The sequence below is a fragment of the Pyxicephalus adspersus genome, chromosome 4 (assembly GCF_032062135.1).
Source record: "Pyxicephalus adspersus chromosome 4, UCB_Pads_2.0, whole genome shotgun sequence".
In the NCBI taxonomy this organism is placed as follows: Eukaryota; Metazoa; Chordata; class Amphibia; order Anura; family Pyxicephalidae; genus Pyxicephalus; species Pyxicephalus adspersus.
The window spans coordinates 142,224,457-142,250,519 of record NC_092861.1 but is presented as its reverse complement, the minus strand read 5'-3'; the positions used below and the strand labels follow the sequence as shown (position 1 = coordinate 142,250,519).

Genomic DNA, 26,063 nt, shown 5'->3' with positions numbered 1-26,063 from the left:
CATGGGTCATATATAGCTCTTTGTGTAATGTCCGCACTCCAGCTGCTGGGCTCACTGTAGATTATATTTGGACCGTGACGCTTATTCTGCTCTAATCCCTTGACTAACACTTAACAACAGCAATGTTTACAGGGAAAATATTTCAGTTTGCCTGAATGGAGAGGAGCGTCGTGTCACAGCGAGGGAAGTAGTGTGACATGAGGCAGCAGAATCTATAATTACACCCTGACATGCAGACGGGGATAATTTTAACTTAATACGAGCCCTACGTCACCCGTGAAGCGTGCACCTGTCCGTTATGTCACCAGTATTTCAGGAATGTATTATTATGTTAGGATCCACAGCCTGGTTAATAGAGGATTATTACATGTTAACTACATGTGGGGGATGGACACCAAGTTACGGAAATAGGAAAAAAAAATCATTAAAGGGGAATTTAAATGTTATTTCTACATTTTCCTGCATAGATAATACTGTAATACTATTTCGTATTATTGCTTCTTTCTTGAGGATTTTTCCCACTTTCATTTGGAAGTTTCCCTATAATTATCTAGTTTAAACCATGGGCTGATAAAAGGACAATGTTAAAAATACAATTTAGACAAATGTGCACTCCCAACTTTGTGGTAACAGTTTGGAGAAGGCTCTTTCCTGTTCCAGCATATTTGTGTCCCTATGCTTGGTTTGGTGAGTTTGCTGAAGGAAATTGATTGTCCTGCACACAGCCCTGACATCAACCCTACTGAACACTTTTGGGATTATTTGAAATGACGATTGTGACCAATTTTTCTAATCCAGCTTTAGCACCTAACACATCAAGCATTCCTTATGCTTAAAGTGGACCTATCACCAAGATTTTTACTTAGCACTTTATTGTAAATTAAAAATGATCCGAATAAATCATAAGCCCCTACCATTCTGTCTTTAGTACTGCAATATGGGAGCGTAGAGCCTCCTGGGATACCTACGTCACTCATCCCAGGCGGCTCCGATATCGGGCTTTTTCCAATGGGAAAAAAATGACAATCTCACACATGCGCATGACAATCCCCATTTACATCAGGCTATACCACCCGATCTTGTGCCTGCGCAGTGAGAGATAACAGAAGAAAGAAGACGGATAAAATTGGCAGCGCCCAACGATTCCTCCACGTGGGGACAAAGGAAGATTCCAGGACGGTCCTGGACCCAACGGAGGAAAGCTCTGGAGGGATCTGCAGAAGTAACGTAATTTATTTTAAATTTAGTTCCACTGTATGAAGGCCAAATTCTCATAGACCAAAATCTTAGCAAAGCCTTCCTGGAACAGTGTGAATCCATATATTACCAAAGGAGGTAGCCAACTTAAAAATATAGAATTTGTAATGGGGTGTCCAGCAAGCACATATAGATGTGAGGAACACATAATGCATGCCTAGCATTTGACAGAATACCCCATTCTCATAAAAGCCCAATGGTTCCTTTCAAATTTTTGGTTTAATTATTTTCAACCACATGGCTGGGGGGAACACCTTGGCACAGCCATCAGATAGTAATCTCAGCCATGAACAGATTGGTTGGCAGGAGCCGAGCAGCCACTTTTTCTTTCTTTGAGTTTTTGTTTCTCTGCTCCAGAAATCTTAAAATAGATTTTGAGATATAGTAAAAGGATCCCTAGATAATATTCTAAGAATTCAGACATTTGTGGCCAAGATATCCATCACGCTAATGGTGGTTTTATTTTACTGCCTGTATCCACTTCATAAAACCTCCCAGGTCTTTATTAGCTACGTCGTCGCTTGGCTCTTAAGCTTACATCAAGGCCAGCTGGCTGTCAGAGCTGCTTCAAGGGCTTCTCGTAGCAAACTGATCCTGACAAATATTTTGCTGTTTTATGGGCAATAAGAATGATAGTGAAATAAACTGGGAATCGGCCACAGAAACATGCAGGATAGGTGACCTCTAGGTCCTATGGATCCTAAAACTACTTATATACTGCAGCTAATTTTCCAGTAATAAAGGGTTCGGTGCCATATTGAGGGTTTACTTTGGTTAGAGTTAGAGTTGCCTCTTTTTGTACATTAAATACAAAAAAGGACAATACATAGTGAAGGAGCTGACTGGTATAGTAGGTAGGTCTTAACCTCCTGAGCTGTAACCTCGAGTGTGGCTCAGTTTAAAAAACAACAGCTGATAGCCGTAACCCCAAGCCACACTCGGGGTAGCTAAAAAAATAAAGAATAAAGACTTACCTGGTCCCACCGGCGTCCTCCAGTTTTTTTGCCCCTCCGATTCCACCCTCTGGCCGCTTCATCTTCCTCAGATCGGTTTCCCGGGAATTGCGCTGACGTTCTCTGGGAGTTGCCGGTGACGTTGGTGCATGCAAGGGGGCATGGCGGGAATTTCAAATTATTTTGTATTGGATTCAATACAAAATAACTGTACTGAATCCAATACAAAGTAACCATTTTATATATATATATATATATATATATATGCTGCTTTACAGTTATTTTACAGGTTTCAGTGTTTTTTAAAGTTTATTATTAAATGTAATAAATATTGGGCATATTTCGGTGAGTTATGCCTAAGAATTACAAGCCTACAATGTAAAACAAATTTTTATGAAAGACAATGTACAGCTTTTAGGACATATAAACCCAGACAGAAATGAACTGCCCAGAAGGTTAAGGAAGAAGTGTGCTCAAAAATACAGATTCCCCCCACCATCTTCTCCCGACTCTGCACCAAAAAATTACATAAAAAACGGAACCTGTGCGGTTGTAGAATGGTCGAGTTCCACCGCCCACTCTGCTTAGGACCAGCACAGTGATTTCTCTGCTTATGTCACCTCCAAGCTGAAGGTTAAAACTGCTGACACCAAAGTCATTCCTGTATGGTTATAGCTATAATCTATGAATATTTAATACTCACGACTTGTCTCTCCTGCAGACTCTGCGCTGGGGACTGATCCGGACTCTGGGAGGGGACACAGACTTTCCTCTTCTTTCCTTCACAGGAGACTGAACGCTGGAGGACTTCAGAATCTACAAATATTGCAGAGACAAACATGACTCAGGGTTCTTCTATGAACGTGGGCAATCTACAGTAAAATTTAGCATTAGGCACTAAAGATTAGGAAAATCACTATGATGGAGAAGATAAAATAAACTTGTCACTGATGACCTCTTGCTGCAAATGCTGGCTGTCATGCTGAAAAATCTCTGATCTCAGTACTTGGTAAGTCACTGATTTAAAATAGGTATGCAGATCAGAAAATTTATAGCAAGTCCTTACCTGAATTCTTGTTCTAGGTCAGCGACTCTAGGTCAGCGAAAGTATTCAAGCCAGAGGCTCAGCAAGACAACCAGGCAGCTAACATTGTAGCCAGCAATGGTCATGTCCATGCTTCCCCCAGGGAAGGTCTCCTTTGAACTAATATTCAGTAGACTGATTTAATGCAAATAGTTAAATAGGAATGCCAAGGTAGCTTGATAAATCCTAGGAGGTGGTTAACTGCAGGTCAGAAGGTCAACTGCATGTCAGACGCGCCTATGATGGTTCATAGCTGTAACTCAAACGCATATCAGCCTGATCTCAAAAGCAAGTTGAATGCACTGGATTTATATACATTCACATATATACACAATATTATATATTATAATATATATTATATATGGCATTTACCCATCTACAGAAGCCCTAATAAAGTCCAAGGTGCAATCTCTCCAATATGGGACAGAACAAACGCCAAAACTTGACCTGTGTGCTATACTTTCCCAAATCCATACAATACTCAAATCCTATTGTTTCTGCATAAATTCTCCTTGCAGCAGACCACCTACCTTCATTCTCATGTCCCGAGCGTGTTTCTCCAGCTCCTTCTTGATGTCTGCTCTCACCATTTTCCCCATGTTGATGACAAGATACTTCCATTCAATGGGCTGGAAGGTGTGGGGGTCATGAGGAACATACAAGCCAATTTTCACTTTCTTCACTGTGTGCGAATACTTTTTGTAAGAGTCCTCAAAATCAAAAATGAGCTCACTTAGAGTCCGAAAGGTCAAGGGTTTGTCCATGAGGTCCGATCTCCGGCTCATGCCCAGTGTGCCGTAGCGTCCGTTGCAGTGAATCCCCAGCACAACATGGTGAAAATAGTTCCCTGAGAACTGAGTTTTAAAGCTGATGGGGAACCGCTCCACGCTCGCTTGTCCATTTGTCAGATATCTTTAGTATGGAGTTAAGGAAAAGAAACTTCCATTGTTTGTGTGGAGCACAGAGAACAATGCCACAGTCTGACTTCTGCTATGCAGAAAAATGTAAAAATGCACAAATAGTACAGTTTTTAAGTTATTAAATGGTTAAAGTGCAATATTGTGTTCTTGTCTTGCAAAGTAAAGTTTAATATACATGACCAAACAACTACACCTTATAGATCATCATAAATGACACACTGCAAATTGTTCATTACTTCAAGTCAGCCATTCTTAACTAGGGTTCTCAAGAAATAATAGGGGGTCCTGTGAACTGTGGCTGATTCACCTCCCACCTGATGGTGCTTCCATATTTTAGGGTCCAATGCCACTTGGGATAGCCATTAGCTTAATAGCCATTATTTATTATTAAACTGTATTTATAAAGCTCTGGCATTGTAGCAACCAGTGTAATGTGATTCTTGTTCCCACAAATGCAAGCTGCATTCTTGCAACTGATCCTTGATGGGCTCATTTTAGCAGGGATTCCCTGAAAATACACAAACCACAGCATGTCTATTGTAACATTATGAGATTACAGATGTGCTATACATGTCCCAGGTTAGTGGCGCAAAACCTATTCAACCCAGCTGGCTTGTAAACCACCCAGATACCGAAGAACGGTTTGTTCTTTAAAGAGACACTGCCACTTTGTCTATTAAGAATTGGACCACTGATACTTACCTTTACATACAACACTGACCACTGCATTTTCAACCACAGGCAGTGCAGAGTACATTGTACTATTCAGTAGGGAGAAGACCTCTTCCTGTGTGACTGTGATCTCCGAGGAACTTCTGGTAACAATTCTATTAATTACTATTAATATGATTTTTTATATGCAGACTAAGATAGATATATATATCATTAGATGTTCTCCTTAGGCTACAACAAACACATGCCAATTGAGGAAAGACTAATCACACATGCACAGCATTTCTAGATACATAGGCGGCTATCCTGGTAATTAATTTGTACTATCTCCATTTATTGCTGTGAGCTTAATATGTGTGTTATTAAGACCCGCACATTACAGGTACACAATAATGTTAGTTGACACGGCAGATAAGAATCGCTGCATTATGCAACCAGAAGAATTATTGTCAAGCCACCACCTCGAACAAAAGGCGAAGTATAGCAGCGCTGCGCAACCAGAGGCGATAGTTAACATTTCAGAGGCAAAGAGCTGTCTTTTCCTGTTCCATCATCTATGACCTTCTCCTGCTATTTTTTGTACAGAGGAGGCAGCCAGCAAAACAAGGGTGACTCTTAAAATACAAAAGGACTTTTGTACCAGAGCATGCAAGGTTTAAAGGGCAAAATGGGCAAATGTACCCGTCATGGGAGATGAAGTGAAACTATAGGGCCCATTCATACATATGTGTTGTAGGGATGTTCCCATGTACTAGGGATGTATGGTATTACGTGTTGTGTTACACCAAAGAGCACTCTGACAGCACTGGAGTGCTAAAAATGTGTGTTGGAGAACCATTGAAAATGAATTGCACTGGATTGCACATTAGCATGCGTTGCAGTAAAACATGCAATCCCACAGCCTATATTTGTAATTGAGCCCCAAAAGCTGGTTGTACACAATACAATCTGACTTTACAAGCTTTTTTAAATTTTGAAAAACTATGCAATATGAGGACAAACCTCAACAATTCATGCAATTTGTATAAAATCAGACAGGGTCTTGCATTACTTTCAGCTGATTGTAGACCTAAATGAGATTGTACAGTCAGACTATATAAACTGCCTTATGTTTTGTCTCTTCTTACAGAAATATAGACAACTAAGGGAAAGCTGAAAAGAAACATTTTGGCTTCTTATAGAGAATAAATGTTTATTGCCTTTGGTGACCAATTGGATTTCAGCTTTTTTTCCGTAGCAAAATTAAACTAAGACTCTTCTTACTAACTTAACACTACTTACTAACCCCCTAGTAACAAATATATATTGTTTGTTCTGAACATTCTAAACTGCATAAAACCAGCCCATGGGTTATTTCACATAACTAATAAACTAATAACACACAGGATATACATTTTTTGGGATAGGTAAATTCTGCACTGACACAGGATTTTCACAAGCTATTAAATGCCAGGACCGACAATCCAAAGGAAGCCGATTCACAGTTCACTAGACAATGTCTTCTTTTTATAGGATTAACAATGTAAAGAAGGTTAATGAGCCCACATACTGTGCAGAAAAAGAGCAGAAAGATATGTATAATAATGGTTGTAACTGTTTCTAACAGTAGGGAGCGCTAGAATATAGGGAACAAAACATATGTGCGGTTTAATACTTCTTAAAGCAGATGGATATCAATTGACCGTGAGGCTTCCCTTTGTAAACTGAGATGACCTTTAAGGCTGACATTTCCCAAACCCTCTCACTGGATGTAGCCTTAACATTGCTAAGAGATGGCTGTTGCTTTAAGGAAACCAATCACAACTAGGATTAGGCAAGTATCTAAATATGTGATTTTAAAGTGTGTGTAATGGCTAAACAATGTATTAAGTTTTGTACAGATTGGGGTAGTGCTGTCAGTGCTGGAGAGATTTCCTTTTTGATGATCATTTTCACCAACACAGGAAGTGATGTGAAATATATTTCCCAGAAGAGCTTACAATCTAGGAGGTGCACATCTACAGTTGAAGATCATCAAAGGAACTTGCTGATGACATGTTTGGTGATGCCACTGCTATGCTCCTCATGGTTCTCCTTGCTGGAGAGGAAGTTGAACCTGAGGATCTGCAGTGCAAACATTTCCCTGCTACTCCTTCATTAGTTCTGTGGCTCTGTGTTTTCTACATCTATCCTGCTGCTTCCCGATAAGACCCCTCCAGTCATCATCAGGAAAGAAGCTCTGACATAAGGAAGCAAACCCCAACCTGATGGTTTCCCCCATTCTGTGCAGAATAAGTCACATTAATACTTGTTATAAGCAAATGATCAGCTGCAGGAAGACCGTGAGCAATAAAAGTGACTAGTTGCTTATTGTCTGTGTTTTCAGCACAGATTCCATATAATAAGATACCGTTATGTAGAAGGGCTACAATCTCAGGGTTCTATGTTGGAAGACATAGGGGCTATACCCGTTTTTACAAGCATCCTCATACAGTGTTGAAGAGTCGGGAGATGAGTGTGTCTGACCAGGTCTAATTCTGGTACCTACCTACTAGGATGTCCTATTTAGACACAATGTTCCATCAGGAAGTTCAGTAAGGTAAAACTATACAAAATGGAAATTTCTAGTCACTACTGTATCTATTTTTGTGAGTTAATGGGATTTTAAGCTTCTGCAAAAATGGAAACAAAGATGTGCCAGGTGCGGTTTTACCATTACCCATTATTATGATGAATTAAAAGCAGTAATGCTTGGCATCAGGACAAAAGTTCACATTTTATAGCTCATATTTTATATAAAAGCCTAATTAGAAACATAAAAAGACTTACATGAAAGAAGCTCATCATTTTATATTTTTATATTTTTGTAGGATAGTTCAATACCTATTTCATATATGTTTAAATTTTATTATTGCTCATTGGCTCACTGCCTTTGTTGGAAGTCTGTGCTACTTTAGTTAACTAGTTTAGTTAACTATGTTATTCGTGTTATTCTGCTGGTTTACCGTTATTTCCTTCCCCCATGTTGCGCTCAGTTTGTAGTGGGGTAGTGAACCCTCTCCATATCAGTGTCTAAGGAACTGCTTGTGTCCACCAGAGCTCCCTGCATGGAGTGATAGACTTTGCTGTGGACCATTACTAGGTAAAGCAAAGGAGTAGCAATTACAGTGTAACCAGAGATGCAGGGCGACAGAAGCACATCATAGGGTAAAAGCTGCACAGGGGTAATTGGAGAGCAAGGTGGTGACTAATGCAGAAAAGATATTGGAACTCTGACCATAGTCCTTTGCAGAGGCAATGTCTCTATGCACAGCATTTTTTCTCATCTCTGCATTTAGGTGCTGGTAAGAATGAATTGCACCACAACACACTGCAGAAAATGCATTCTCTTACCTTGCCGTTACCACTGTTTCTACAATGCATAGGTAAGAAGCTGGACACAGTTGGGCCATAATACTTATTATCCATCTTGTTGTAGCAACTGCAGAATCCTTTGTTCTAAATAATAAACTTTGGGCCCTACTCACTTGAGCCCTCCAATCCCAAAACAAAAGAGCTTCACCAATTGTGTTCTGAAGACATTTACAAGAAAGGTCTTCAATCAGTATCAGGCTAAAACTTAAAGCGGAGCTAAACTCAAAGTTTTTACTTTACAAAAAAGGGTAGACCATAAAGTCAATATATTGTTCTTTTTTTTTTAACTGCAACACCATATATATATATATATATATATATATATATATATATATTTAACCAAAAAGTGAAGCACCTCCCCTTTCTGTCTTGACTACCACTGCGATGAAGACTGAATGGGAGTGCAGAGATTACGCACCTACGTTACGCATCCTGGGAGGCTCTTGGCTGCTCTTTCTGCACATGCACAAAAGGGGCATTTTCTTTTTGCTGAGTGGAAAGAGATGCACAGTAAGATCAGCACTCGTTTTTTACCTTTTACAGCGGGCTACATTACCCAATCTCGTGCCTACGCAGTGTGAGATAAGGTGATGTTTCCAGAACAAGGAAAAGAAGGTCCAAGATGGTGGGGTGACTTCCTCCACACCGGGGTGAAGGAGAATTCCAGGACAGTACGTGATGATAAAAGCTCCTGCATGATCAAGGGATCAGTGAAATTAAAAGGTAAGTGTGATTCTGGCCCAGGGGAATGATAAACAACTGATTAGGTGCGGACAATTTGCATTTCTATGCAGAAGAGCATAGAGGGTTGCGGCTCGCTCGTCCTATGTTCTCCATAGCACAGAATGTTGCTGTGTGTACAGAACTCGTTCATTCATCTGATTACAAAAGAGTGACTATTCTCTGACGTCCATTGGACTTCGGTACGGAGTTTCAGACGGATAACAACTAAAAAAATTAGCACGGTGGCTTAGATGTGAGTAATCTGGTCTTTGCAGTGCTAGGTCCCAGGTTCGAATCTCGGCAGGACACTATCTGCATAGAGTCTGCAGGTTCTCCCTGTGTTTGTGTCGGTTTCCTCCCACATTCCAAAAACATACCGGTAGGTTAACTGGCTTCTCCCCAAAATTGACCCTAGACTGAGACATATGACTATGGAAGGGACATTGGATTGTGAGCTCCTTTGATGGACAGCTAGTGACATGACTATGGACTTTGTACAGTGCTGTGTAATACATTGATGCTGTATAATAATAATAATACAGCTGGGAAGAAAAAGCCCTTTAAAAAATAAAATAATTACACAATGAAAAAATTTAAATATTTAGAATGAGAAAAGACAAAAATCTACATTGGATTAAAGTTCTCCGCAATACTAACAACCTGGAATTCCCCTTTAGGAAATGTTATGGCTTCTATAGAAAGGGCAGAGAATTCAGAGAACTGACAATGATCTAACAGTTAGGAAAAATTGTCTGGTCTCTGCTACTCAGCAGGTGCCGCCACAGAGTTTGCTAAGCAAACTGCAACACTCATTATTTGACAGCGGCACCCAGCCATGATAAAAAATGGCTGCCTGCGGTAAGCCGTCATAATTGTCCCTTCTCACTCACCTGTTGACGTTTTCTGCGTGACACTAACTCAACACGGATAGAGAATCATCCTGACAGGGAAAAGAGAGTCGCTAAACATTCTCACGCCTAGATCTATCAAAGAATACAAGGCTTTAAATCACTTCAAAGGGAACAGGAAGAGGAACTATAATGCCCAGCATGCCTGGACAGCAAGGCAAAATGGGACATTGACATTTCAGGAGCACTACACCTAACATTCTATATAACGTAGACATCACAGTAAGGGCAATCAATAGTGCTTGACTTTTGAGCATAACCTACCCCTGCACTTTCAAAAAAATAAAAGTATATATATATATAAAAAGAAAAACATGAAAACATTAAACAAAACATTCTTGTTAATCTAGTCACAGATTTTTATCCTTGCCCTCTGATGATGGGGGGGGGGGGGGTTGTTACCCCTGCACTGAATGGCAAGTGGTAGATAAATACAATTAAGTTCAGTAAAACTGTGAACCTAGGTTAACATTATGATGTACCCATGGAGGGGGCGTGTCCATGACAGCCAGGGCCACAGGAAGTGGGTTGAATGATGCAAGTCTTCTGCTTAGCGCACTGACCTTCTGTGGGTAATAAATTGGAATTGATGGTGAATATTGCAGTAAATGCTGATTTAATAGATTTTTTCATCTCTAGACTCTGAAAATTTAAAAAATTTTTTTTAAAAATTTAATTTTTCTTTATTGCAGAAAAGGACAGGCAATGTCCCTTTTGCAATAAAACACACTTAGCTTCCTGCATGCACAGCTCAGCGCATGATGGCTGAACATGCTGGGTATCCCTGCATCCTATGGGGCCGGATGAACTCCTACGCGTTTTAGGCCATTGAAGCCTGGCCAATTATTGGCCAAAGATTGGGCAACTCAGAAGAGAAGATGAAGGTGGGGGCACCTGTTGCGGAACATGTATTTAAATTGCAATCAGGCAGGTAAGTGGGACATTGCCTGTCTCTTTTAGGATAAAAATTAGTAATTTTTAGCCATAGCTCCGCTTAATTTTTCTTTTATTAGGTTTAAATGTGGAAATATACAAAGACAATCAAGCAAAGCTGAACAATAGTAATATGAGAGAGTAAAATAGAAATCTGAATAAAAGGTAGTAACAAATATATTTGTGCTTTAACTTGAGCAAACCAAGTGATAAGAAAAGAGTTAACACTTCGTGTTTGCTCTCTGTTATCGCTCCATAAACAGCCTCGCCTGTAACATTTTTCCTGTCTGTAATACTCATCTGTTAGTACAACACAAAGACTTCACAGCCACCACCTCCCACGTCCGCACATCCTACTCCAGCACCGGTGTCATCTGATGGGAATAGTGAGCATTGCACAGGGCATGCAGATGATGGGAGTGAGAAGCTTGCAGTGGAACGTGTCACACCATCACACAAATGTCACACTTCACTACACTGTTACACATCCTGCATGAGTGGCTCAGCTTACACTAGCATGGAGCTTGCTATCGTTGGGGTTACATACATCATTTACGGACTTATATACTACATAAAATGTCATTGTTTTTTTAACTTTTCCTTTTAAATGCAATGCAGAAGAATTCATTGCTAGTTTCAGGCTGGAGATTGTGTGAGTTTTAAAGAGGGGTCTATTTTAGGTACCATTTATAAAAAGCGGTCTGTATTACCCCAATAGCGCAGGGAGCTAAACATAAAACAATTGTGAGCAGACAGGTTCTTTATAGCAGAATGGACAAGCGGTGTCTCTTTTGCATTAAAACAAATTTACCTGCCTGTTTGCAATCTTCTCTATAATCTTTGCACATGCTCAGCTCAGTGAACGTTCCTGGTGTAGCTGGCTGCTGAGAATGAATGAATGACTGAGAATGAAGCGTACCTAAACTCAACATTTTTACTTTACATAAGTAAAAGAAATCCTAGGACGACACAAGACCAGATTGAGGGAAGGACCAGTGCCGTCAGGGGACCTGCGGGATTAAAGGTAAGTGTGACTTTTTTGTTTTTAGTTTAGTTCTGCTTTAAGTCAATAGGGTCTGAACAGGTCGGTGCAGATCCCCAAGGAGGACTGGATCGGCATTGGTTTAAGAGAAAAAGAAGGTGAGTTTAGTTAAAAAAAAATTACCTAGGCCATCAAGAATGAATAGGAGTGCAGAGCCTGCTGGGATACCTACGTCACACATCCCGGCAGGCTCTTGGCTGCTCCTTCTGCGCATGCCTGGGCATCTTGGGCAGCCACAGAAGGAGCACTTTCATCAATAAGGAAAAAAATTGCCGATCTCACTGCGCATGCGTGTTTTTTCCCAACCTACATCACCCGATCTCGACGTAGGAAAAGAACTTCGAAGAAGAGAGGGGAAGATGTCGGCGCCTGGTGCTCCCGCTGTGCCGAAGACAGATACCAGGACGATGCAGGACCCAATGGAAGAAACCTCCCGATGGATAGACTGGTCTGTGAGAATGAAGGTAAGTGTGATTTTTTAGTTTTGGGTTTACTTCCACTTTAAAGTACCAGCCTTTGAATTGGTATCAGCCTCGTGCGGCCGGAATGTATGTGAATGTAAAGAAACATGCTAACAGTAGTAAAGTGACTGAGAAATAACCTAATCACTGAGCTGTTTCTCCTTTCAATGTCCAGCCACAGACTAAGAGGTGAGTCAAGAAAAACCTCTAAAATATCTAAAGCAAAATCTCTGTAATAACGTTGCAGTAAAAGCAGATGCCAGTTCTCTCTCCAGCCGCCTTTAGCTGGGCGCACCACCCAGCAATTTTCAGTAACAACCCAGCTACAGCTTCTTCCCATCTAACTTAAAATTTCTCAGAACACTGAGACGGGGTATTTTATTTTATTATGTTTATCTTATGTCTGGCTGCAGTTCTGCCTTGAAGTTCATCTCTAGCCAAATCCTTATTTAATCAAAATGAATTATCTAGAACATTCATTAGTCTCTTTTTGCTATGGTTTTGTGACTCCTCTTCACTTCCTGTCTTTAAAAACACAACAGGAAATAAAAGGAAATCTCTTCAAAGGGAAGATGGCCTCAGGCAGTTGTCACCATGACAGTTGTCTCCATTGTCTAATTTTCCTCACTTCCTGTTCCTTTATCACTTATAAATTTTAGATTTCCATCTTACTGATAACATTCACTAAGAGAAGGTGAATCTCCACGCACGGAAGTAAAAAACAGGGGATCTAGCGGTTTAAGCCAATAAATACTTTTGAGGTCTCCAGATATGAAAACTTGTCATTTACAGGTATTACAGACTTGTCGTTCTGAGCTCAGAAATTTAATTGGTCACCAGGGAAACAAATAATCCCTCATCTGCTAATGAAGCAAAAATGAGTATGGCCTGCAAGTTGTCTCTTATCTCTCAAGTGCCTTGTAAAATCCCAGCAATAAAAATGACTTCAGCTCCACTAAAACCACTCTGTAAAATGTCACAGACAGCTCGTGTAAGTGATCGGATTAAAATGACTTGTCAGTAATCTCCTCATCACATCCATAATGGTGGAGTGCCGGACAGCAGTCGCCTAGCAACCGCTAAGCTGTGCAAACATGGCTGCCACAGTCACCCAACAACATTCCACCACACCATGCACAGGCCCCGGGGGACCAGGGAATACATTGTGATGGGGAGGACTGTAATTAATCCCAATTATGTACCGTTTATGACACTACTTTTATTACAAAGAGGCTCAGACCTGAAGGATTTCATACCAATGGAGGGAAGGCCTTGGTCCCTGGAAGAAAAACAGTTTGTTTTAGTGGATGGAGGGGGGCACAGGTACACTTAGGGGGAGGACTGAATAGATTTTTAGGACAATACTAATACAACGGAGGATGAACTAGCTATTTTGTGCCAATTTTAAATGTATATTTGCTACTATCGGACAATATGGTCATCCTTGGAGTAAATCGAGCATCAGATTAATTTTTAATATATGTTTGCATACTAACTGAGGTTTTTATTTTGGAATTGGAATTGAAATTGAAATTTTGAATTTTGTTATTGTTATCCAATTTTTATCACCCAGGTCATTAAAACTCTAGGCCGTAATCTTCCCCAGAAGTGGAAGTACAATTTTGAAATGTTATTTAAAAATTTAGGAAAAGGACACTTGGGGTGTATTTATAAAAAAAAGGAATCTGACATTCCTTCAAACATTCACTGGTAGCTTTAACCCTAGTTGTAAGGGTTTACCCATGGGTAAGGTCTTGCAGTTATGGCTAACTAAAGCGTGCAGGCAGCCACACTGGGCCTGATTTAATAAAGCTCTCCAAGGCTGGGGAAGATACACTTTCATCAGTGAAAGCTGGGTGATCCAGCAAACCTGGAATGGATTTCTTTAAAGTCATTTGCTAGCAAATGTTTTTAATCCTGGACCAGATCCATTTCTGGTTTGCTGGACCACACAGCTTCACTGATGAAAGTGTATCTTCCCCAGCCTTGGAGAGCTTTATTAAATCAGGCCCAGTGTAACACAGCCATATGCCTTTGTACCAATAGTAAATGACTTGCAATGTAAGCAGACTTTTCTTTTTTAATGTAGGTTCAAAGTTAAGAATATCAGTGCTTTACTTTTCTACATTTATAAACCAAACTACTATGACTCCTCTTTAATACAAGTCATCCAGTAATACCTGCCCATGTGAATAGGACAATTGTGATTATTATGACTTGGTTGTAGTATTTTACATACTAGCAGAACTATCTGCTGCATGTAAATATAGAGGTGAGTGAGACTTTATTCATCAACGACATTGAGAAAAAGAATGACACAGTAACCCCAATTACCCATATACACCCCCTTCCTTATGACCGATAACCTTTCTGATTTACTTTACAAAAGCACAGACATGCCCTGCAAGGTGTGTACTGCACACATTGTTAAAATGGTTGTGATCCTTTTCATACTTTTAATAAAATGTAAAACATTTAAGAACAGAACACAGCAGAAATATGCATACATGACGTGTGTAAGTCTGCACACATAGCTGTGATTGCTTGTAGTTGGTCCCACATTTTACACTCAATTCACCATATATTAAAAATATATATTAACAGTAATGGCCGTTCATTTGAAAAAAAAAGATAATGACATTGGAATTAATAATGACATGATCCACAAATATGTTTAAATTATATATCCAATGGTGAATCAAACATAAAGCTTAATGACTGAACTTATCTAAGGGGAAATATTTTTCCAATTTTCACTTTGAGAAGCAACTTATTTTAACTTAAATCTGCCATTCAGGTCCCTTGCCAGTGTCGTTCTTTGGTGTGGGGAATCTCCTATCCAGTGTTGCCAATGTGCCAACAATACAGTTCCCCTGTGCTGACATCACTGCTATGAACAGCTAATAGAAGTTGAACATGAATCCCAAAAAAGACTTGGGACTGGCTTTCTAAGTGGTTACTGTTCCAGCGCATTTTAAAAGACTTTTTAATGCAAGGTATTTGTTGCAGGGGGTGGGAGGATAGAGAGAACATTGACAACAACTTAAGGAATTTTTAAAATTTCTTTTAAATATGTAGGGGTCAGTGTAGGGGGAATTCTCTAAAGCGCTGGGGATCACCCACTAAATGCAATGAGAAGATTGGAGGAAGTGGATCCTGCACATCACAAGTTCAGTATTTTCCTGGATTTAAGGTATGCATGCCTTCTAAATTACAGGGAGGGCGTTGGAAGAGGAGGTGCCAAGTCAAAATTTGGCTTTAAGGCTTTGTTTCCAGTCGCATACATGCTAGAAAATTAAATCCTGTGGGTTACTTTAAAACCTTATTCAATGAAAAAGTGCAAGAGAAATTCCACTTTACATGCCAGCGATTACATTTGCAAGCTAATACAGAAAAAAGAGTACATCAGCAGTTCTTATTCTGATTAAACAGCGGGTGGCAGATGTAATCTGTGTGATCCCTAAGTGGGCAGCTACAGCGTGGAATTATATTGGAGAAAATGTACCAAATGTCTTATTGAAATTTCTTAACAGAAATGTGGAATGAGTATACAGAGAGGTTAAACTCTCGCAGTTTCCATGTCAACAGGATAAGAACTGGGTGAAGTGACTTGTTCCACACATAAATGTGTAATTGTTCTCCGCATAAGACATCCTAACCTTTTCAGATACATTCATCTGAGGTCCACGGCCACAAAATCAAAGTAATACAAATAGACATTTTCTGCACAGCAGTTGGATTCTAGAATAGGGTTGAATATCTGAACAAGCAGGGATGAACTACAAGCCCAAGAACAGGAACACAGGGAATGTTAAACAAAAAGGAGAAAGGAAGATGTCTGCACATACAAACCAATCAGGTTTTAGCTTTAGTATTTTGAAAAGCTGCTTTTTAAATTCAATCATCAGCACTGATTTTTCTGGATGCACAACTGTGTGTTTAAGTGGCAAAGTTCTAGTTATTTAAAGGATCACATGTTAGGTTTGGGGTTAGAGACCCATTTACAAGTTGTGAATAGCATTTTTAAATGTACAGAAGATCAATGCACGGTATCCTAAAAAATATGTACGGAACCTATTATTTCATGCATTGTGGTGCATTGCAGCCTATCTGCTTTGCTAGTATCACCGCATGAAAGTGCATTGAGTTGTGCCCAGTTCTTTTCTGCTTGATTATAGAACATGGCCACCTCTTCTCATTTTATAATGTAAATTATCAATTTCATTAACCCAACCAGAATTTATTTTGCTAAAATAACACCTGGACAAGATGAATTCCAATCTGGTGCTATAGTATGCACTAAACTCCTATGAAATAAGGTGGATAGTATTAAAGATTTGTCATCAAGGCAGTCAGATAACAAACTTTTTTAGGATGGAGATCAGGTTTAAATATTCCACGCTCCAAAATTAGAATTAAAAAAAAATGGCTTCAAGCTTTATAAGGTCACTAAACCAAAAATTACAGTTCATAGCTGGCATAGGTTAGCATAGCTGGAAACAATATTTTCTTCCTGTTCAGTAATCCTACATTAGAAAACGGAAATTTTGCTCCTTTTGGCAGCAAATCACTTAAACGTGAGATATCTGCTATTCTGTACAGGTTTGGGAAGTTTTACACACACAGATGAGAATACCATTATCACATAATATAATACGACTTCTAGTTTTATAGTAAAGCCTGTGCAGACCTTTGCAGGAGTATGGAGGTAAGCCTCAGATGGAAAGACTTTTTATTTTAGGCTTTGTTCGTTTTATCTCTGCCAGATATTAACCAAAGTTTTTACATGTCCCAATGAAAAATCACTGAACAGCTCTATTACCAATTAAGGAATAGAAGCGGATTTATAACGAGGTCTGCATTTTCTCTCGGTTTAGTTCTGGCTCATTTTCAGGCTTACACTTGGAGATAACCTCAAAGAAAAAAGGCAGACGTTTGACGGATCTTGGAGCCCTAAATGAGCTACACTAGTATAAAAAACACTCATACCAATATTTACTACTACCGTAAAATGCATTTTTATATAAGTTAAAAAAAAAAAACATTTAAGCCCTAGGGAAGTTTTCCCCTAGGAACAATACACCACACATATCCCCCATCCCATAACCATTCTTTAGCTAATCACTGCAGCAATGTACTTGCTGAAAACACTCCACAGTCTCCTTCTTATGTGGTTTTGGACTGCAGTCTGTCGGGATGTTCGTGTTTGTATTCCATGTGTCTCTGTTTATATCAAGTACAACAAAAGCCAAATAAGCTTGGATAAACAGAGCAGAAAATGTTCAGAAAATAACACAGAAGGACTTAGTGGAGGCGTCTAGTCCTAATCTCAGGGTCAGCGCTTTGGGTCACCTTGAAAACATCCCCAGCAGAAAAATGACTTTGCAAATGTATCTGAGCAGAAAAAACTATCCCTGGATGTGGCATATACCACTACATAAAACAGTTTGCTTTATTAAAAAAAAAGCATTGATAATAAGATACATGTGATAGGCTGCTTTGAGAAAATCATTATGGGGCAGCCAAGCAGGATTAATGTTGTAAATGTGGCATTCATGGGAAACAAGGTGTGGGTGGGCAGCCACCACCAGGTCCAACAGAGATCATTTATTCCCTATTTTGGCCACCGATGGACATCTCATCCCAAACGTTTAGCTCAACAGTCTGGCAGAGATGCACAAATTATATGGTTTTACTTTCATTTGCAGTTGCTACTTGAATCAACCTTTATTCACAGTTTACACCTTTGGAAACACATTGTAAAACATATTTATACAACCTCTCCTTCTCCCATACTTCTATTATCTCATAACCTTTGTGCTATTGACAACTGAGTGAGCAAATGATCATAGGATTAGTTGAGCTGACAACAATAAAAGAGGCTTAGTATACCAATGCAAGGATACATTCCCAGAATAACGGCTTCCAGACACTTAATAGGTAAGGATTCCCTGGTCATTTCACGGGCCGTTTCCATTAACCTAGAAGAGAAAGAAGGAGGAAGACTTTCATATAATTGGCAGGAGAGAGGCTTATTGATTAGCACTGTGGGTTTTCAGAGATGCAGCCCTGGGTTCAAAAGCTACCAGTATCATCAATTAAGTTTGCATCTTTCTGCATTGAAATTGACATAGTAAATGCGCAGATAAAGGCCCATATTATGAAGTCACTTAGTGCAGGTGAAGAGTGCTTTCCTTCGCTTTGTAAGATTCACCATAAAAGCAAAACTGTCAAAATCAGTCATTTAAGGATCTGTTGCAGTAGATCCTTAAACAACATCAGGGTCAACTGTACACATGCTAGCTTTTCATGTGAGATCATTAGATGACAACTCTTCGACTTAGACAACAATCATTCAGAATCTGTACATCACTTAAGCAGATCCACAGATATACAAAGCTAAAGTTACAGGCAAATGACAAATTTTCTTGTAAAAGTTGAACTTTGTCCTGTCCCTTCCAACTTTCCAAGCCACCATATTGGTCAATCATAGTAGGGAGGCAGAAACAAACATCGTATCTTACAAGAAAAACTTTACGTAAAATACTATACCTAAATCTACTAAATATTTTGACATTTGGTTTTATTGTGCATAACCTCTGCTAACTAAGTGTAACAGGTTCACTGTAAGCAGAACTTGCTCTGTATATATAGTTAACCCCAATATGTCTGCTAGGGCTAAATTGAATCTCTCAGTCTTCTAAAAATGGTTGCTAGGAGTTTACAGCTGAGAAAACATTGAGGAACCACCAAGCCCGCTCATCACCATTGAACTGAATGAAAAGAGTAGAATAGTCTTTTTTTTTGCAGGCAACTAGTGCGGATTTTGCCCAGTGCCATGAAGTCCCTTGCAAACTCCCATGGTTGGTTCACTGCTAAGCCACTTCCACATACCTTAATTGGAAAGGTAAAGTGTCAGGGATACAGACAAACAAACGGTGCATTGCTGCTTCCTACACTCCTCCAGATCCTGTGCAACACAACCACAACACTAGGGAAAACAGCTCATATAAAGGTTTTAAAGCATTTGAAAAAGTTCAAAAAAGCCTGTAGCTGCTCATGGGCACCCAATGGTTGACTTTGGCCATCATGTATGGGGTAACCAAACAAAAACCAAACCGTCCATTTAAACAAGCTCTTCTTCAAAGTAAATTGAAGCAACCTGTGCACAACATTCACTTATAATTTAAAGATTAGGAAACATTTTATTTGCACACAGAATGCCTAATATTACCATGTACACAGGTCCTTATAGCGGCCCTTTAAATAGCTTCACTCTAAACCTTGGCACAGATGTCTGGACAGATTACCCTGACATGTGTCACACAATGCCTTCAATAATGATGTGAACATAGGGAATCCCACAAGAAGGAGGCCTTTGTGCGATTCTGCTGTCAGCTGTCTCTTTGGCCCGATACATAAAGTCACAAGAACACTTTGCTTCACAGAACCCTTTGTACATGTTTGTCTGGCAGGAAAGGATTAAGAATAAAACCATCAGCACTATATTTGTCTTTAAAGGCAAAGTATTTTGTAGCCAATTTTATTCTTAATTTAATAAATTCAGGACTGAGTCACATAAAAAAGAAATATTTTCATGTGATTAGGAGATGTCACCTTGCTTATCCAAGGTAAAGTGATGGCAACCCTGCAACACCAATCTCCTTCCCCAGCTTATTCATACTCACCTTACTATCTCCTAGACTGTAAACTCTTCTGGGCAGGGTCCTCTCCTACTTCTGTCTTACTGTCTGTCATGTGCTACCCCTATTTAATGTAATATGTTGGCGCTATAATAATCCTATTTATTATTATTAATATTAATAATAATCACAGCCAGCACACCAAATCATCATTGGCCACGAGACCCGCAGAAGAGCAAACCTCACTCCCCCTCAATCATTTGACCTGCTTTCATGTAAAAGCCACCAATCACTACACCCAAGCATTGCCACATGGCAGCCGACCACATGATTCATTTTAACAATGTTCATAGTTGTGAGTGCACTTCATTGCCCAAAAGTGTAATCTCCAGCATTGAGGCTTTATTTAAAGTAAATAGGCTCCTTCAACACACAAAGGTTTGAATGTTATGTTTGCTTTATGGAATAAAAGCTTCCTATGGTATAAGGTGCAGCCATGCAGATCCCATTTACCAATTTCCTAAAGAATGGAATAATATCAAGTGAACAGCAGATTATTTTTACCTTTATGGCCCCGACATAAGACTGTGACAGATGACCATGGATGGTACTCCTGGTTGAAGTATTGAGTGCCAGCTAAATGCCTGCCATGAAACCCTTATATTTATTTCATGCCAATTTTTTTACATACCGTGAGATAAGAGACCATATCAGCTGATATTAAAGAGTTTATTGTATTTGGAACAATGTTAGGAAGGTCTCGGGGGTAAGGGGTGTATGGACCCTGTACGAGATAAATGGACATATGTCTGCTTTATTACTATGGAGAATAAAACGCAGCACAATAATCTCAGTTTGCCCAAACCATATGCAGAAGTTTGCAATATACTTCCTCCTGCATATAAGAAAAGTTTCCTTTCTCATGTGATCTCAGAATTCTTCCTCATTTTTATAACTTCTGCAGACTGGTTACCTAGCACAGAATAATATTTTTTATTTTTCAAGCGACTGTAAAGATTTACTGTTCTTTTCCCCAGCAGTTTTACATTTGTACTTTTAAAAACCCTGAACAGGAGTGACATAATATAGGAGCCTATCACAGATGTAATGTCAGTTTTATTATAAGTAATAGCCAGCAATGCACTCTGGGATCGGGCTAAGCTGATTTACACAGGAATTGCAATGAAGTAATTATTCATACCCACTTATCGGTCTGGTCTTCCTAATTTCAAAAAACTGTGTTCCAGTGTGGTTATATCTGTGTTTCTGACATTAAGGAGAAATAACCAGAATACATATCGGCAGCAAGGCATTAATAGATAAAAATAGAAGCTATTATCACATATATGCATGAACAAAAAAAAGTTTTTATATATATATATATATATATATATATAAATATAACATATATATATAGATATATACCATATATATTTATAGATATATAACATGTATGGAACATACAAATCAAGAAATACAAAAGGCTATTGCACATTGACATAATTAATTAAACATTAGTTACCCCCCTCCCCTTTTCACTAATTTAACTTTTTCTTTTCTTGATTGCTCTGAATTTTAGCAGCCTCAGTAAATGTAGGAACTCTAATTTGTATATCTGAAAAATCTGTCCATATTTTCTAAATTTATTTTCTCTAATATACAGTTCTTATTAGGTGTATGTGTGTGTTCATCTGCAAGCTTTCATTGTTACCAATGAAGCCTTCAACTTGCATGTAATCACCATGCGGTGTCCTTCCCCAGCCCCTATTAGCTGGGTGCACCACCCGCCACTTTTCTGTAAAGACCTGGCTGATTTTGGGTGGTTTTTGATGAATTGGGTCACAATACAGGGGCTGCTACCCACCTACAGCTTCTTCCCACAGAGCTTAAAAAAATTCTGGGACATTATTATGACAGAACTGACATAATGGGCCTGATTTATTAAAGTTCTCTAAATTTGGAGAAGACAGACTATCATGGGAGAGCCTGGGTTATCCAGCAAACCTTGAACGTATTTCTTAAAAATCAGTTGTCATTAGTTGGAAAATGTTTTTCAATCCTGGACCAGATCTATTCCAGGCTTGCTGGATCACCCAGGTTCTTTCATGATAGTTTATCTTCTCCACTCTTTAATAAAACTTTAATAAAACAGGCCCAAAGATCACATAATTGGGAACAAACGGTGTTTGACTGTTAGTAGGAAGCAGTGACACCTAAAATTGGAAGCCAGCAGCTGTGCAAAGTGTTGACAGCTGGCTAATAAAGTAGAGGAGGTTTAGTTACATATCCCAAAGAATTGGCCGGGAAATGATAATAAACAGATTTTAACTTTTAAGGGGTTAATCACACATACACACAAAAAGATATATCAACACTGAACTTGAAGAAGTTGGTGAGGCAAACTTCTGTTTTGGGAACCCACTGCATCTAGATAATGGAACCACATGTGCAGGTCATCTTTGCAAAAGAGGAAAATCTAACTTCAGATTGGTTATTCTCTTTTTTACCAGGAGAGAAATCTATTATCTGTTTAACCCACCATGGTCCATGTGGATGATGTATGTTTCTTAGCTTTCTTCACCTAAAGCTGAACTACAGTGACCACTTTCCCCACTGTGAGTGTTGATGACTTGTTTGTTCTAGGGAATGATAATTACACTCTGCCGCTCCAGCATCTGCTGATTACCTGGTTTATCAATTGGGTCCCAGTGTGGTCCTAGATTTGCACTAGAGGAGATGACCTCAGTGGTTAGATTAGCCAGACAAGAGTGAAGGATAAATTAGGTTTTATTCCTCTTGTATTATCCACTAGAGCCATTCTCAACCACAGTACCACAGAACAGAAGGGTTCCTCCCAAAGTTTCCTGGGTTTCCTCAAAATGTGGCGGATTGACCTCCTATTTGATAATGCCTGTAGAGTTCTGGTGCCAACACCAATTGGTAGAACCAGCTGCATGACTGATGATGTTTTGGGTGTCTATAAAGGTATTCTAGCTACCACTCCAAAAGGCGCATTCTTACCACTGACCACAAAGCTTCTTTCCCCACTGATCCCCAATAAATTGGTTTAAGCAGGGATATCTGAGAACTTTATCAAGGGTTTCTCAGGGGTACAGAAAGGCTGGCCATAAAAAAATAAGTAATTACCTTTTGCCTTATTGCACAAAATATGTTTGCCCAGTTCAGATTTATTAGATGGAGGTTGCCCAGAAGCAATCAATTCAGCTTTCAAATTCCCTATAGAAGATATTTATCTAGCTAATATAGGCAACATTTTCAGGAGGTAAAAACAAAATCTTGCTTTTACACATCATTACAATCTCAATCTAAAGATACGGTGGCTAAAATTATTAACATGAAAGTGAATGCGTGGCGATCCCTTACATGACGATGGATATCGATGGATATAGAATGCAATACAGAGAAAGCACAGGAGGCAATGAAATAAACAAGCTTTATTCCGGTGTGGATGGATCCTCCCAGCCTGTGGGGACAATGCTATACAATGCAGACACTGACAACACACAATCTGTTGTGGTCAAACAAGAGCTGCAAATACAAAAACCAGCATTCAGGCGTGGACATAGGAAAAGACTTCTATTATCATGTGCCAAGGCATAAAAAAGTCAGCTGACTTTGTAATGTGTTACCTTGCTGAACAGGTGTGCTGAGACACAAACAAAGAAATAAGATCAAGCAAGAAAAAAGGGATGAAGAATACAATAGCGAGAGAAGGACAGAGAAGTATTTCCTCTATGTGCTTGCATGGCTGGAGAAATACAGAACAGCACAAGCCATGCCCATCAAACCCTAGAAATATTCACAGAAAACAAACATTAGACTGAATCTGAAAATAGTTCATAGCTCAGCATAGACCTAGGTTTACAAAATATAGAAAAGGTCAACCTTGAATTAGATATTAAAGTGTTACATCTGGGGGAAATAATAAGTGCGGCACATGCTCATTTCCCCATATCCCTATGACATTTGTCCGTATTCATTAATCAGAATGATGGCACCATCTTTGTTCATGGATCGAGGGTCAGCATCTAATTTCCAGACCACTGTTTCTCAAACTCATAAACATAAAGAACCCTTTAAAACAACTTTCAGTTCTTCAGGGAACCCATCCTATAATTACTATATCCACAGCTCACAGTATATTAGTGTGATGGTCGGAATGCCTCTTACATTGCTGGCCGTTGGGAAGAATGTCACCCTTACAGATAGCCAAAAATGAAACTTTTGCTCAAGGAACCCCTAGCAACCTTTTGAGGAATTTAGAATCTCTCTGATGATACAAAAACCCTGTATCTGGTGGTAAATGTGCAGAGCGAGGCTGTGTGCTCAAATATCAAACACAAATCATCCCATGCTGCAGCATCTGACTAAAGCTACATACACACTTCCAATTATTATCGTTGGAAAACGAACGACGAACGTTCCTGCACGATATATACGAACGATCGTATAGCACCGATCCTGCACATAGAGTTAACGACACGATCGTTCGTAGATATTGTACACACAATAGATACGATCGTTTGAGCGATAGAGGAACTATGTGCACGACAGGAAAGTGAACGGACGTTCGTTCATGACGCATGCTCTGAACATGGACGATCAACGAACGACCGTACACACGAACGATGTTCAACGATCGTCGTCCAATCCGATCCGTCGGTCCGGTCGTTCGTTTCCAGCGACTTTCCTCGTTCGTCGGCGTCGTTGGTTACTTTTTTACGAACGATTTTTTGCCCAATCGATCGTTCGTCGTTCGATTGGAACGATAAAAATTGGAAGTGTGTACGCACCTTTAGGCTAAGTTCACGCTGGCCATAAGGTTTACTGCTTCTTTATGCCAGGGGACTAATGCCTCAGGGGAGATACTACAGATAGCGTCTTCCCTTGGCAGCCCCATGGGGTATGAATGGGGCAGCAGCTGTACAGTAGCAGTCACTTGCTCCAGCTGCCAAATGTACAGGTTCTGTTCTGCAAGGTGCCAGGCATGAGAACCACACAGGATCACTTGATACCATGGCAGGACTGAACCTCCCTCTCCTACAAAGCTACAATGCTGATGTCACATTACTGGAAATGAAGATCGAGAAAATACTTCCCTCTGTCGGTAGCAGGCTGATTTCCTCTCTGCTTAGGTGATAAAAATACTTGACTGGACCTCATGGGCCGATTGTAATGATAAAACAGAATAGGATGATGGTAGAACAACAATGATATAACAGTAGAGGATGCCATTGTTATCTCTGGGGACTACAGAACCAGATATGTCGATTATAGACAATTGCAAGGAGTGGGGTGTCCTAGTCCTGTCCTGTTTCTGATAAGAAGGAAGGACAAATGAGTATTGTCATATTAGGGACTGGAAGTGTGCAACTGGCAGAATCACCAGGTAAAAATAAAAAGCCTTGCAAGAGAAACCAAATGCAGCCACTACATCAAAGAACTGGTTAACTGGAAAATATTTATATTTGTTTTGGGTTTGGATACATTTTAAGATTCTTTTCCACGGGTTAAAGTTTTGTAAATTGAGCCCATTGTTCGGAAAGTTAATCTAGAAGCCTGGAAATAGCCCACGGCTCCAGCCATGTGATCAAGGACACTGAGGCTCATTTCCTGGTATGGAGTTCCAAATACTCAGAAAAGAGGGTCACCAACTTCCGGAGACTCCTCGCCGACATCCAGGACTTCCATATAGCACTACTGGGAGAAGAGGAATCACGGATGAAAACAGCTGCACTATATATCACAGCGTGTCACCGAGGGAAATATCCAACACTGAGCAATATATCCCTTCCTCAATTAATGTCCTGGAGTCACCACTGGAGTCTCCTATCCCTAATACCCATACAGGGGAAGAAGGGATAAAAAGGTTGCTGAATAGATATAGAGAGATTGATTTTATACAAATAAATAGACAGAGACAAACAGACAGACATACACACAGAAAAAGACTGGCAGACATAGACTGGCACAGACAGGCAGAGACAGGAGCAGCCAGACAGAGATAGATACACGCAGCCAGAGACAGGCTCAGGCAGACGGACAGAGACAGA

The 26,063-nt window shown here is 39.7% G+C and overlaps 1 protein-coding gene across 3 annotated transcripts in view; it reads right to left on the bottom strand.

Annotated features, from left to right (window-relative positions):
• Positions 1 to 26,063, bottom strand: part of VASH2 (vasohibin 2) — a 59,531-nt gene that overhangs the window by 7,676 nt on the left and 25,792 nt on the right. For all 3 annotated transcript variants that reach the window (XM_072409851.1, XM_072409850.1, XM_072409852.1), the window contains 4 exons: positions 21,191 to 21,247; positions 18,253 to 18,327; positions 3,825 to 4,206; positions 2,914 to 3,026 (listed from right to left, as the gene is read on the bottom strand). In XM_072409851.1, coding sequence (XP_072265952.1) covers positions 2,914 to 3,026; positions 3,825 to 4,206; positions 18,253 to 18,327; positions 21,191 to 21,247 — 627 coding nt within the window. The remainder of the gene's footprint in view (positions 1 to 2,913; positions 3,027 to 3,824; positions 4,207 to 18,252; positions 18,328 to 21,190; positions 21,248 to 26,063) is intronic.